Source organism: Dama dama, chromosome 5 (genome assembly GCF_033118175.1).
Source record: "Dama dama isolate Ldn47 chromosome 5, ASM3311817v1, whole genome shotgun sequence".
In the NCBI taxonomy this organism is placed as follows: Eukaryota; Metazoa; Chordata; class Mammalia; order Artiodactyla; family Cervidae; genus Dama; species Dama dama.
The window spans coordinates 62,392,717-62,407,702 of record NC_083685.1 but is presented as its reverse complement, the minus strand read 5'-3'; the positions used below and the strand labels follow the sequence as shown (position 1 = coordinate 62,407,702).

The 14,986-nt window shown below is 45.0% G+C and overlaps 1 protein-coding gene across 2 annotated transcripts in view; it reads left to right on the top strand.

Annotated features, from left to right (window-relative positions):
- Positions 1-9,547, top strand: part of LRBA (LPS responsive beige-like anchor protein) — a 725,050-nt gene extending 715,503 nt beyond the window's left edge. For both annotated transcript variants that reach the window (XM_061142480.1, XM_061142479.1), the window contains exons 56-57: positions 4,037-4,188; positions 8,413-9,547. In XM_061142480.1, coding sequence (XP_060998463.1) covers positions 4,037-4,188; positions 8,413-8,503 — 243 coding nt within the window. In that variant the 3' untranslated portion in view covers positions 8,504-9,547. The remainder of the gene's footprint in view (positions 1-4,036; positions 4,189-8,412) is intronic.
- The last annotated feature ends 5,439 nt before the right edge of the window (positions 9,548-14,986 follow it).

Sequence of the window (14,986 nt, the reverse complement as noted above, 5' to 3'; positions counted from 1 at the left end):
CCAAGTTAAGGACGTTGCACTTCAAATTATGATGTGAATCTGACAAACGATTTTTCACTTTTGGTATACAAGAGACGGCCCTGGTGGACCTTCCCAGGCCTTCCCTCATTTTCAGGATAGGGCTCTGTGAGCATTAGAGGGTGAAGAGAGGATAAGGACTGCTTTTGGAGAGACTATGTTTTCAAGGCTATGTTTTCCTTTTCACACCTCCAAATTTCTTGGTGCAGGTTAAGTTTCGTTTTACCTTATCCCTTGTATTTCCTGAGATAAGGTTGGAGGGGCATGTGACCTGCCTACAGTGAAGGGACCCAGGATGTGTTGGGGGTGGGCAGAAGGCCTCAGAAGCCTCAGCCCTCTGAGTGTGGTGTAAGTTACTTCTGACCTCTGTTCTCATGGTCACTCCTGACCTGGGGCGACTTAGGTGACATGCATTCTCCCACTTGTCCTGCATCGAGTCTGATCTCTTTTCTCCTGTAAACGTTGGGATCAGGAAGGACTAAAGAGTAAGAGAGAGTGCTAGTAGTTCAGTCGTGTCCGACTCTTTGTAGCCCCTTAGACTGTAGCCCGCCAGCCTCCTCTGTCCATGGAATTCTCCAGGCAAGAATACTAGAGTGGATTTCCTTCTCCAGGGGATCTTCCTGACCCAGGGATCGAACCCTGGCCTCCCACATTGCAGGCAGATTATTTACCATCGAAGCCACCAGGGAACTCCATTAAGAAATAGAAACCCTAAATACAGATGGCACTGATCAGGCCGAAGGCTCTTGCTGCTTCTATATCCTAGGATGATTTGTTTTTCTTTTTTTCATGGATTGACTTTATAAAATAAAGTCTTTTTTTTTTTTTTTTTCTTTCCCAATTTTTGGCTGCACTAGGCAACTTGTGGGATCTTAGTTCCCCCAACCAGGGATCAAACCTGTGCCCTCAGCAATGAAAGGGTGGGGTCTTAACCACTGGAGCACCAGGGAATTCTCCAAGATGGCCTGTTAATTCAGTAAATGGCTTTCCTCTTTGCTCTCCTCCTCTCTCTGGGAATTTTCTCCAGTGCATTTTGCCTGCCCTGCCCACACAGACGCTCACACTCTGCTTTTATTTTTCCCTCCCTTCATTTAAACCAAGTACACATCAGAGGGTTTTCCTTTCCTCTTTTCTTTACGATAATAATGTTGATAATCTGTCACTTTGAGTTGCGATTATATTGTCAGCTACACTAATAAATCTGTAAAGTAATTTGAAATCCCTAGCTGGCTAAAACAATTTCTGCGGCCTTTCAGTCAGTACCAAGGGTTCCGGGACGTTCCTCCAGGCAGCAGTTGGAGGCTTTCTGCACACTGTTCGCACACACATGCTTTTCCTCTCTGCCCTGTGGCTGTTGTGTTTTTTCCTCTGTAATATTTCCCACTGGATTTTAGGCTTAAACAATCCATCGCCTTTTCCCCAGCACGCCTGTACTTTATCATACTAACTTGTAAGTGGCAACTGTGTGATTAAAGCGCGCTTGCCTAAAATGAGCACCGCCCATGCCCAGCTCCAGAGACCCACACTTTCGTAGCTGACTGCCTTGGGAAGGATGGAAGGCCACCGCAGGCTGGGAGCAAGAGACATCACAGAGCAAAACTCTCCACCTGCGCCCTGCAGTCTGAGCCTGTCTAAGGGGAGGAGGCTGTGGAAACAAATTAGTCATTAGCTCAGACCAGAAATGAAGTTTCTTTGAAATAGCAAGAACCCTGTAGGCAGGCGGCCTGCGGGAACCTCGGCCCTCATCAAGGCCTCCCGCCTGTTTTTATTTAGATGCCAGATTGCGCTGTGGCATTTGGTTAACATATCTGAGCACGGCAACCAGGCAGTGTTTAGATGTCTTAATGAAGAGCTTAAATTTAACTGGGTAGCCTGTACGGAGCAGCAGAGTTACATTCTCCTAAACAAAGGCTCACCACCATTTCACCATAGGAACTCATTTATTTTCTCTTCCGGAGGAAGCTGTGTCTTCAGATGTGATTGTTGCCAGCAGACACCGTGGCCCGCTGGTACCGCCTGGAAACCAGTGCAGCCAGTGTCATCCACGCTCCCAGGAGTCCAAAGACTGATATTCAAGGGTTTCCAGGGCCCTCCTAACATCTCGAGTCTCAGCCCAGCCTGGACACTCAGGAGGCTCATGAGAATTAAGAACTCCACTTGGGGCGGGGTAGGAGACGGGGTGCTGTTCAGGAAACACTCCCCTGGCTCTTACCGCCAGGGAAACTTGACAAGTCCCTCATGAGAAAGGCCGACAAAATATTTTTTAACTTTGGCAGGCGTCTGGTTTATTAGAATGTTTTAGATGTGGATAAAAGTATAGTCCTGAAAGTCCAGGTTTTATTTATTTCAACACAGAACTAGGATTAGGGAGTTTTTACTCTAGGACAAAGAATTAAAGATTAATGGTTTTAATTTATGTTTTAATATAGCACTTATCCAGTAAAAAGCCTCAAGTATAAAACTCAAGTGAACCACAGCCGCAAGGTCAATGGATTTTCATCAGCTGAATTTTATAAGTGTAGCAAATAATTATTTGTAGTAGTCTTCATTTCCAAGATAACTCCCTGGAGAGTGCTGTTTGTGAAATGAATGGGGAAAAGATATTGGGTTTTACTTACACTGAAAAATCTTATTATTTGTATTGGTTAAAATTTAGAGAATACTTCTTACATGTAACTATCTTCTGCCCATGGGTTCTGATTTCCTAGCTATATTTTTATGCTCTTGAAAATAAGCTGTATTTAAGAGACCTCTAAAAGTTTACATTTACTTTAATGTGAATTGAATGGCTATGAAACAGTCCTTACTTTTCTGTAATTAAAATTTTTTGTTGTTGTTGTAAAAGGGTAGCTTGAAGACTTAAGGCAGCTGTCCTAAAGCTCTGAGTGCAGAACAGTGTAAATATATTTTTCAGAAGGTAGATATTTTCTTTCTGGCTTGCCATCTGGATTCCCACGTTCACTGTGTCCAGGTGGACATAGGATTACAGGTATTTGCAGTAACTTTTAGAACTCCCAATGCCCTCCAGCTAAAGAAAGGAAGTGTGTGTTTTAATGAGCCGGGAGAAGAAGGTTTGCAGAGCAGGGAGCCAGAGGAGAGGAAGGGGCAGTGGGATCTGCTCTTGGAAGAGGGAGTGACCTTTTCTGTCAGGAGCAGGCACACTTTCTCCATTAAAAAAAAAAAAAAAGTAGCCAGAAATGAATGGGTGTGGCTTTGTCCTAATAGCCCTTACTTATGGACACTGAAATTTAGAATTCATATCATTTTCATATGTCATGAAATATTTGATTTTTTTCCAACCATGAAGAAAATGTAAAAAGTCATAGAAAAATAGGCAGTGACCTGCTTTTGGTGGGTTTGACAGGATTACAGAGCAAATTACATGTCTGCCCTTCGAGTTTAGCACCGGCAGGAAGCAGTCAGTCCTGAAGCAAGAAGAAAATGCTTCAACTGGGTTTACCCTGGGAGTTGTGCTTCCTTACCAAGTTGTCGTCCCAACTACTATAAAAATCCAGCAGGCCTAGCAAGGGTGCTTGAGCTGTAGGTGGTCTCCCGTGGGGCCCGGCCCCCAGGTCAGCAGTGTTTTTATCACGGGGGGTATGATGCCAGCTAGCACCATCTGCCCAGCTTTGGTAGCTTGGCGTGTCCACAGTGAATGCAGAGGTGCCAGGAAGCTCCTTACTTCAGAGTCCAGGTCTCCGTTCACAACACACACCATTTAATTAGTATTTGTAGAGTTAGAAGAGTTTGGCACCTCATCCTTAAAAAGCACAAATTAAAAAAAGAAAAAGCATTGCCTACCTTTGCCCGTATGATTTCTGAAAAACAGCAAAAGTCTTCTGTGACTCATGATTTCCTAAATACTACTCAGGAACACACACACTCCCTCCCTTCTCCCTGCGCCACAGTAGCTGGCTTCACGTCGAGTTAATCAGGGCTCGACAGCCCTGGGTGCGGGCTGGGGCGGGCAGGCTTTCCTGGAGCCCCGACCCTGCTGAACGCTGCTGTGTCTCTCCAGGCCATCCAGCTGAGCCGCGACGGGCAGTACCTGCTCACCGGAGGGGATGACGGCGTGGTCATGGTCTGGCAGGTGTCGGACCTCAAGCAGCTGTTCGCCTATCCAGGCTGTGATGCCGGGATCCGGGCCATGGCCCTGTCTTACGACCAAAGGTAACACTGGAATGGGGGCTATACTGGTGGCGGTAAAATCTGTCCAGGGATTTATGTAGATAGGCTGGGCTGTGCAGGTCACTAATGCAATTGAAGAAGAATGAATATTAGAATTTCCAAGATACTTTTTTAAAAGCATGTTTTTCTTTGATGACATTGCCAATTGTGGACAGAGGCTATCTTTTCTAGGGTTAGACAGGATTTAAGCAACAAAGGCTCCAGTTATATTGCTTTAGTTTCTGTACTCTTAAAGTACTTTTTCTTAAACGAAATTTCTTGTGACATGCCGTCTGTTCCATAAGGATTCCATTGAGAAATCTGGCTTATTTCCTAAAGCCTTCATTTTGGGGAGATAGTCTTTATCTGACATCTTATTTCTTCTTAATATAGTCTTTCATTTTAGTTTTTAACATCTTAATTGTGACAAAGTATACATAAAATTTACTACTTAAACTATTTTTGGTGCTGCATAATTCAGTGACATTAAGGATACTCACATTGTTGTACAACTGTCACCACTATCGATTTCCAAAACTTTTTCATTTTATCTCACAGTATCCTTTGATATGCAAAATCCTTTAATTTTGATGAAGTCTAATTTATTTTTTCTACTATTGCCTATACTTTCAGTGTTATATCCAAGATCACTGCAAAATTCAATGTCTTGAAGTTTTTCCTCTTTATTTTCTCCTAAGAGTTTTGTAGTTTTAACTCATATCTACTTCTTCATGCATCTTTAATTAATGTTTGTTTATATATGATGGTGGTACTTCACCCTTTGCATGTGAGTATGTTTTCCCAGCACTGTGTGTTGAAAAGACTGTCCCTATATGTGGGAGTTTTTTTCTGGTCTCTATTACGTTGGTCTGCATGTCTGTCTCTAAGCCAATACCACACTGTTTTGATTACTACACCTTTATAGTAAGGTTTTTATTTATGTATTTATTTTTATTGGAGGCCAATTACAATATTGTAGTGGTTTTTGCCAAACATCAACATGAATCAGCCACGGGTGCACATGTGTCCCCCATCCCAATCCCCGCTCCCACCTCCCTCCCCACCCCATCCCTCTGGGTCATTCCAATGCACCAGCCCCGAGCACCCTGTCTCATGCATCCAACCTGGACTGGTGATTCGTTTCACATATGATAATTTACATGTTTCAATGCCATTCTCCCAAATCATCCCACCCTCGCCCTCTCCCCCAGAGTCCAAAAGACTGTTCTATACATCTGTGTCTCTTTTGCTGTCTCACACGTGGGGTTATCGTTACCATCTTTCTGAATTGTATATATAGGCGTTAGTATACTGTATTGGTGTTTTTCTTTCTGACTTACTTCACTCTGTATAATAGGCTCCAGTTTCATCCACCTCATTAGAACTGATTCAAATGCATTCTTTTTAATGGCTGAGTAATATTCCATTGTGTACATGTACCACAGCTTTCTTATCCATTCGTCTGCTGATGGGCATCTAGGTTGCTTCCATATCCTGGCAATTGTAAACAGTGCTGCGATGAACACTGGGGTACACGTGTCTCTTTCAATTCTTATAGTAAGTTTTGAAATCAGAAAGTGTGAAATATCCAATTCTGTTGTGCTTTTTCGAGATTGTTTTGGCTGTTTGGACACCCTTGAGATTTAGATGCTTTTTTTCCTTGCCTAATTGCTTTGGCTGGGGCTTTTCATACTATATTGACTAGAAGTGGTGAAAGCGGGTATCTTTGTCTTATTCCCAGTAAGAGGGGAAAAGCTTTCGGTGTTCACCAGTGTTCCAGTGTTAGCTGGAAATTTTTCGTAAATGCCCTTTATTGTGTTAAGGTACTTTCCATCTGGTCTTAATTTTTTTTTTAAATCACAAAAGGATGTTGGATTTTGTCAAATGCCTTTTCTCACATGGGGTTTTTTGTTTTTAATTCTATTGATGGGATATCTTACAATTGATTTTTGTATATCAAACAAAAATTGAACCAATCCTTACATTCCAAGAATAAATCCCACTTTCTTCATGTATATAATCTTTATAATATGCTACTGGATTTGGTTTGCTAGTATTTGTTAAAGATGTTTGTATAAGTAATCATAGGGATAGTAGTCTGTAATTTCATTTCTTGTAGTGTCTGTTTCACTTTGATATCAGGGTGTGTCGGCCTTATTGAATGACTTAGGAAGTGTTCTCTGTAGTTTCTTAAAAGTGTTTGGTGTTCTTTTTTAAATGTGTGGTAGATGTCTCTGGTTAAGTTCTCAGTAATGAGAGGGTTCAGTCTCATTACTAGCTATGTCTATTCAGATTTTCTCTTCATGATTAAATTGTGGAGTAATGTGTGTTTCTAAGAATTTTTCCATTTCATCTAAATTATCCTATTTGTTGGCATATAGATGTTCCTAGTATTCTGATCATCCTTCTGTTTCTCTATAATTGGTAGTAATGTGTCCACTTTATGATTTTTAGTAATTTGAGTCTTTTTTCTTAGTTTAAAATTTTGTTGATTTTGTTTACCTTTTCAGAGAACCAACTTGACTCTGATTTTTCTATCTTCTATTCCCATTCTGATTTTTACTGTTTCATTCCTGCTCTTAGCTTTGGGTTTACTTGGCACCTTTTTCTTGTTCTCTAATGTGCAGAATTAGGTTACTGATTGAGATACTTCTTTCTTTAAGCATCTGTGTTTACAGCTATAAACCTCCCTTTTAGCACTGGTTTTGCTGCACCCTGTAAGTTCTGGCTTGTTGTTTTGTTTTCACTTGTCTTGGTATTTTCTAATTTCCCTAGAGAATTTTCCTTTGACCTGTTGGGTCAAACTTACAAATTTTCCTTCTGTTATTGATGTCTAGTTTAATTCTGTTGTGATTAGGAAAAATACTTTATATGATTTCAATCTTTTTAAAGTGTATTTAAAGTGTTTTGTGCTCTAACATATGGCTTATCTTGCAGAATGTCCAGTGTGCATAATGTGTTGGGTGAATGTTTATGTATGTCTTAGGCCCAATTGGTTTTTAATATTGTTCAGATACTATTGAATATTATTTATTTCCTTCTTTCTGGTGGTTCTACCCATTATTGAAGTTTCCAACTATTATATGTCTTGAGTCTGCTGTTCATACATGTTTGTAATTGCTATATACTTTTGATGGATTGACACCTTTTATCATTGCTATTTAGTATCCTTGTGTCTTATAACTTTACTTAAGACTTATTTTGTCTGGTATTAGTATAGCCACTATAGCTCCCGTTTCATTATTATTTGCATAGAATATCTTTTTCCATCCTTTCAACCTGTTTGTCTTTAGATCAGTGAGTCTCTGGTACATAGCATGTAGTTTGATTATGTCTTCATTCATTTTGCCAGTCTCTGCCTTCTGATTGGAGAACTTAGTCCCCTTGCACGTAAAGTAATCACTGATGGGGAAGACTCCTGCCATTGTATTCTTTGCTTTCTACCTGTCTCAGTGCTTTTTCGCCCCTCATTGTCGCCTTTTCTGTTTAGTTGGGTTTTTGTTGTGACACATTTTAGTCCCTAATTTTGATATGAGGCACTACTAAGGATACGAAGGATGACCTCGAAGGACTGTCCTAACCAAATCTGAGACAGAGCAGGTTAGCCAGAGACGGGCCTAAGATAATAAAGGGGCGTCTGCCTCCCAGAGAGGCCGCTCTGCACCGCCTGTCTGGCTGCACCAGCAGCTCCTGCAGAGGGTGAGCATGTCAGTGGGTGGCGACCCTCAGCCAGACGGACATAGCATGGGGGTCCGCAGAGCATGGCCTTTTAAACTGTGCTCAGCACTGATTTCTTAGTCTTCCATTTTGTACATGGCAGATGCCTCTGTGATTGACCGTGTGCTTCTTCCTGCATCAACAGTTGCTTTGAGATTGTCGTTATTTTCATTCTGATACCTAATATACAAAATTCCCTTGCCCAGCCTCCCTGCCTCAGGAATGACTAGTCTGTTCAGGTTTTTCTGACTCATCCTGCACGTACTGGCTGTACTTTCCATATAAAGGCAAGCTGTGGATTGGACCCTTGCAGAGTGACAGAGGTCGGACTCTGAGCTTACCCAAGACTGCATTTTAGTTATCAAAAAACATACCACAAACCTCACAAACTGTAGGCTTGGCTGCCATCTGCTGTATTTACTGTGCGGATGTGGGGCGGCAGGCCCTTCTTTAGTAACAGAGCCTTAGGAGACTGCTGGGTTTTAAACGCCTCCTCTCTGCCCCTCCCAGGTGCATCATTGCCGGCATGGCCTCAGGAAGCATAGTTCTCTTCTACAACGACTTTAACCGGTGGCATCACGAGTACCAAACCCGCTACTGACGCTGACGGACAGCGGGGCCCAGCCCGCCCCAGCCTCAGCGCAGGACGTGCCCTGAGCGGCTTTCTCTTAGAAACAGCTATCACGTCTGAATGTAACTTAAATGTGCTCCAAGAAGCAGAATATTTTTTAAAGTTAATTGCTATTTTTGTAGACTTTGCTTGACTTTTTTGGGGGGAATAGCAAAGCAGAAAACTGGCTGCTGGGTTCTGTAGTTTTAAAAAAAAATCTATATTTTTAGTCATAATGAGAAGTCTATTTTCACCAATTACAGAAGTACACAGTGGAGTGAGTAAACCCACTTATTCTAGTTATATATGAAAAAACACTTCCCATTTAGCTGTAATCTTGAGAATGTGTGATTTTAACAATAAGGAAATGGGTTATAATCCTGGGACGCGGGAATTTTATGCTGTACTTTGGGGTCTGTATTCTTCCAAACAACAGTGCTTCTTCAGCACAGAAATTTCTGGGATTTAAATAGTCATGTTTAAATTATGGTAAATGTAATTTGAAACGTCTCAATGAATTATTTCTATCAATATTATCTTTCAAGCATGTTTAGAAAATTATGGTTTGGGGGAGGCTTACTTTATTGTGTGGTCATCTTAGAGGATCTACTGTTCTAGCAAGTGTGAAATATTTGCAGTGTTTTCCTCATCTGTCCTCGTAGCAAACCAGAATGAAATGAGGGAGATGTTCTTGGGCTCAGCACCTTGTTTTTCTTTTAAAGTAAATGCAAGTAAGTACCAAAGCTCACCCCGAGGGTGCCCGCATACTGAGGCTGAACCCTGTTGGGGCTCCCCCACCCCAGGTGTAAGAGCAGCGGCTACTGGGTGCTGTGTGAAGCAACCCTTGTTTTACCTTCTATTTGTTATTAAACAATCTTCCCCTTCCTTTTGATTAGCAATTTGTACTACGAAAATGTTATTTTGGTGTTGTAGACTTCTACTTTTCTAGTCGATTGCTGTGTGGAATTCTGTGAAAAATATCTGAGAAAAGGTCTGTATTGCATAAATAAATTCTTTATAAGTTGTGAACTCTGAGTTGAAACTGACATGCCCATCTGTTTCTCTTGCAACTTACCTAAAAGGGGTGACCTTCTTTTCGTCTGGGCTTCCCAGATGGCGCTAGTGGTAAGGAACCCGCCTGCCAGTGCAGGTAGAGGCTACCTTTGATTTCTGGGTTGGGAAGATGCCCTGGAGGAGGGCATGGCAGCTCACTCCAATATTCTTGCCTGGAGACTCCCATGGACAGATGAACCTAGTGGGCTAGAGTCCATGGGGTCACAGAGAGTTGGACATGACTGAAGCAACTTAGCACACATGGACCTTTTTCCTACACATTCAGCTCTTTTCTAAAAGCAAAAATTAGGAATGGAACAACTGAGTTTGACAGAAAAATAAAATGTATTTGTAATTGAATTGTTGGAAATATTTTTTTATCTAGAACAAGTACTTTAGTCCATGTAATCATCAAAATAACAGTATGCTTATAGTTGAGAAAATTAAAAGATTTAGTGACACTAATACACTTGGCTTAGATTTAGATCTAGACAGCTCAGTATTAACACTAAGCCAGAATTTAAACCAGACCCTGTTTTTCCCAGCATAACATGTTTATACTAGGTACCTAGAACTGTGTCAGCTTCTAGCAATTCCACTTCGAATTTTGAAACAATTGATAATACAGTTATTCTCAAAGAAAACGTTAAACTTTGGTTCATTCAGTTTTTAAACAATAACCAATAGGAGAGAAATTCTCTTGAATGAAAACAGGAAAAATGGGCGCCTCTCTGGCCAGAGAGCTCCCTCTGAACTAAATGAGAACACTAGACCTTTATCTAACAAAAAAACGAAGAATTTTATACGCTGTTCCGTCTCACATCCACGGGTACAGTTGTTTTACAAACTACTAACAAAACAATAGATGGTGAAATGTGGGAGGGGGGAAGTACATCTCCAGGTCAAAGACATACGTGAGTTACTGGGATAGCCTCACGGTATCACCTGTGATGTCACATTTTGGGAGCTTCATGCAAAGTGGTAGAAGGAACAGGAATCTCTAAGTCACATACCTGGCATCTGATACTTCAGTCCATGTTAACAAGCCTGAAGCCAAGTTCATGAAGCAGCTTCCTTTTGGTGCCTAAGAACACAATCAGTGCCTGCTCTGCCTATATTGTTTTGAAACTTACGACTATGGAGAATCCACTGAAACATAATATTTAACAGCTGGCATCAACACACCACCTCAGCTGCTCCTTGCACCCACAGCTTCCACTGAGCACAGATGCAGAACTTATCACTGTGGAGGGTCAACTATATGCACTCATAAAACAAACTCAGCTGGTATCAACACAGGTCCTCTTAGCAACAGAATCTGTTTAGTACAGTATATGTTAGGATTTACTCCACATTCACTTATTTATCCAGTTTTCACTCCTTTAAAAAATTACATCTAGGTCCATCAACAGAAGAATGGATACAGAAGATGTGGAAAGTATATACAGTGGAATATTACTCGGTCATAAAAAGGAGCAAAACATCATGTGTAGAGATGTGGGTAGACTAGAAACTTACACAGAATGAAGTACGTCAGAAAGAGAAAAACAGATAGTGTATATCAACACACACATGTGGAATCTGAAAAACTGGTAGATGATCTTGTATGCAAAGCAGAAACAGTGACACAGACTCAGGGAACTAATATGGACACTGAGGGAGGAAGACGGGGGTGGGATGAATCAGGAGATTGGAATTGACGTATATAAACTACGTACATATAAACCACCTTATACCACGTATGAAATAGATCACTAAAGAGAACCTACTGTCCCACACAGGGGACTCCGTGCTCTGTGGTGACCTAAGCGGGGAAGAAATCCAAAAAGGGGGTATATGTAAACATATAGTTGATGCAGTTTGCTGTACATCAGAAACTAACACGATATTGTAATGCAGCTCAACTCCAATAATTTTTTTAAAATTACTTCAAATAAATGTAAACCTTTCATGAAAAAAGGTCAAAACTGAGGTGCTTTGGGCAGCCGAGCGTGCGGTACGTGAAGTTTCCCTGCCTTGGAAGAGTGCAGTTTTTCTCACCAACGCTGTGGATTCTGACTGAGACATCGTCCATTAAGTCCTTGAGGCTCTGTAACTTAGGAAGGAGCGCTCACCTCCAGGAGGCGGCATGGGGCTTGGAGCAGAGGCAACACCAGTCTGACAGGCACACCAATACGAAGGGGTAAACCATACCCTCGGGAGAAGCCTGTTCCCACACAGCACCCAGCATCCACAGATAAACGTTCCAGTCAGTCAGTCCACAGAAAAGGAACATTCTGCCTTGAAATATCACCATCCTTCAGTTCTGCTTGCTGGCATGCGGGACGGCCCCCTCCCTGGGAGCCGCGGGAAGCAGGGCCCGAGGTTGGGCGTTTCCTCCCCAGGCTGCCCACTCCCATTCGGCGGGTAGAACAGCGCCTGCCAGGGGCCTGCCCGCACCCGAGGCCGTGTGTGCAGTCCCCGCGCCCCCTCCACGTCAGAGGGGCCCTGAGATGACAAAGGCCAGGGGGGTCGGGTTGGCAGATGGCTGGGGAATCCGGACGCAGCCAGACCGCACGTCCACTCTGCACCCTTTTCCACAAACATGATTGAAGTTAAAGGGCTTTCCTGGTGGCCCAGTGGTTAAGATCCCACGCTTCCAATGCAGGGAGCCCAGTTCAATCCCTGGTCAGGGAACTAGATCCCACATGCCGAAACTAAGATCCAGCCCAGTAACATAAATGAATAAATATTTTTAAAAAACAAATGTCACACATTTTAGATCCACCAGGACAGGACTTCGACAGGAGTTTCACTGGGGACCTTTGCTGTGTCTTTCCCAGGTAGGACAGAGAGCTCTGACCTGGTTGTGGTCTCCTTCCTGCGTCGGCCCCGCCCGCCCCCTCCCTGCCGTGCCCACAGGCTCCTCCACGGCCCAGAGTCTGCACACTGCAGGGGTCCAGCGCTGAACTGGGTGGTCAGGCACCGCCACTCTCTGCCGTCGCTGGGTGACGGAGGAGCGGCGCCACGTCACCACGTGACGTCACGTTAGACCAGAGCACATGCTCAGCCACACACACAGGAGGCGCACGTGACGTCAGTATCCACACACAGGCGGAGCACGTGATGTCAGAATCCGCACACACCTCGCCTACGGCCAAATACACCGGGGCTTCCACCTGGCTATTTCTGCCCCATCACGGAGGGGGGAAAGCGTGTTCTGCTTTGACTAGGACAGTGGTCAGCCTCCCTGCCTCTCTTTGTTGTAACATAAATGACGTTAGTCCTGTAGGCATTGCAACTTGTCACTGCAAGGGAGGATCAAGGAGGATAGAAAAGGCCATAACACAGCAAATCAAAAACAAAATCCTGTCTCTTCTGTTCCCTCTCAGATGAGTGGGGGCAACATCTCTTGGATCTTTCTTTTCAATAGACCTGAAAAGTAGAGTCCGTGATGAAAAGTAGAGTCCTGGGTGTCCCAATCACAGGATCACTATATATAAAAGCCCGAGGCGGCGATGAATGGCACTGGAGACGAGTCCCTGCCCTGCCGCGCGGAGCCGGGAAGGCAGACCACTCGATCGGGTTGTCACATCCTTCTCTCACATGAACAGGGTGGGCTGAGCTGCAGGCAAGGGGCGCAGGCCGCCTACAAGTGTTCCTCTGAATCCCGAGACCTCAGCCCTCAGGTGGCAGAAGCATGCGACGAGTTCTTTTCCTGTCGCAAGTCTAGGAGTGAGTTTCCTCACCAAACCAGTTTGCTGTACTGCCGTGCTGCAGCTTCGGACTTGGATCAGCTGAGATGCTCCCCAGCCTTGACTTCAGGCAGGTGCCCAGTCTCACCCGCCTCAGACTCCGGCTGAAACCCTCCTGACCGCACCGAGGCCATGCTGCCAGCTCCGCCCAAAGAGAAGGAGGCTTTGTTCGGTCTCTATACCAGACACCCTTTCCTACCCCTCAGCTGCCCGATGATGGTGACCTAGCCCCACTGAGTTCGAGGCTGTGGGTGTTATCGTGAAACAGCCCCCTGAAATCCGCTGCCCGGGACTCACCAGAGCTGCACACATCAGCCTCCCTCCGGAGAAACCGTCTTCCCTCATCTAACAGACCACACATGCCATGGCCTGATCGCTTCTTGCGTGCTCGGTTGCTTCACTTGTGCCTGACTCTGCGACCCCATGGACTGCAGCCCACCAGGCTCCTCTGTCCAGGGGAATTCTCCAGGAGACAATACTGGAGTGGGCTGCTGTGCCCTCCTCCAGGGGATCTTAGCTGCCTAGGTTTTCCACCCCTTTGTCAGGGGTCTCCCCCAGCCCGTCCCACCTCCGCCTCAGGATACAGACACTCCCCCTGAAGCATCCCTGGCCGCCTGGAGGGGCAGAGCAGACACAGGACGCCTGCCCCGGGGTCTGGGGAGGCCTCTCCCGGTTCTGGGCCCTGGGAACCCACCCGAGTTGCCCCATCTGCTGAACAGGGAAGTGAGTGTCTCTCTCAGGGCTGTGACGTGGCTCAAACAAGACGGGATGAGCTACTCTGTAAACTGTGAACTTCTGCTACTACTTAGCACCTAGGCATTTCCCGCAACTAGACAACCGCCCCGAGAAAGCAGCCAGCCCTTTCACTGGCCCGCTCCCCCAGCGCTGCGCTCATACTTGACTCTCCAGGCCTCCAACCCACTGACCCCGGGCCACACCCCGAGCACCCCACAGACGTCTGCACCCCTGCCGCAGAGCAGCTCTCGGTGAAGGAGCACAGCGAGTGCGGGGCTCTCAGGCTCGTCTAAGCGACACCTGCCCGCCTTCCCACCAGTCCTTGGCTACCGGGGCTTTAACCCTCCGCCGCCCGCCTGCCTTCTTTGCGGCAGCGCTTGCTTCCTCGGCACCACACACCCAGCACGGAGCCCTGCCCAAGACCCACACAGGCTTCTCAGGACGCGGCTTCCGCTTAGGCGGACACTGATGCGGTTCTGCTGGCGCCTAACGACTTGGTGCTCAGTGCAGCTTCTCCCCTCCCGGGTTTTTTTCTGTGCAGCGGTGACCGCCAAGGCTTTGGCCACTGCCTCTACAGAACTTCAGGCTCCGAGTTCACACCGCAGGTTTGGATCAGTGCCCTTACCTGCTGAGGTCACCTGAAATCAATCCATCCCGTTTAAAACAGCAGATAAGTCCACACACATAAGGGCACCTTATCTTGGACAAAGGAGGCAAGAATATATGGTGGAGAAAGGACAGCCTCCTCAATAAGTGGTACTGGGAAAACAGGACCACTCCATGGAAGAGAATGAAGTTAGAACACTTCCTAACACCATACATAAAAATAAACTCAAAATGGATTAAAGACCTAAATGTAAGGCCACACACTATAAAAACTCCTACAGGAAAACACAGGCAGAACACTCTTCGAATTAAATCGCAGCAAGATCCTTTCTGACCCACCTCCTAG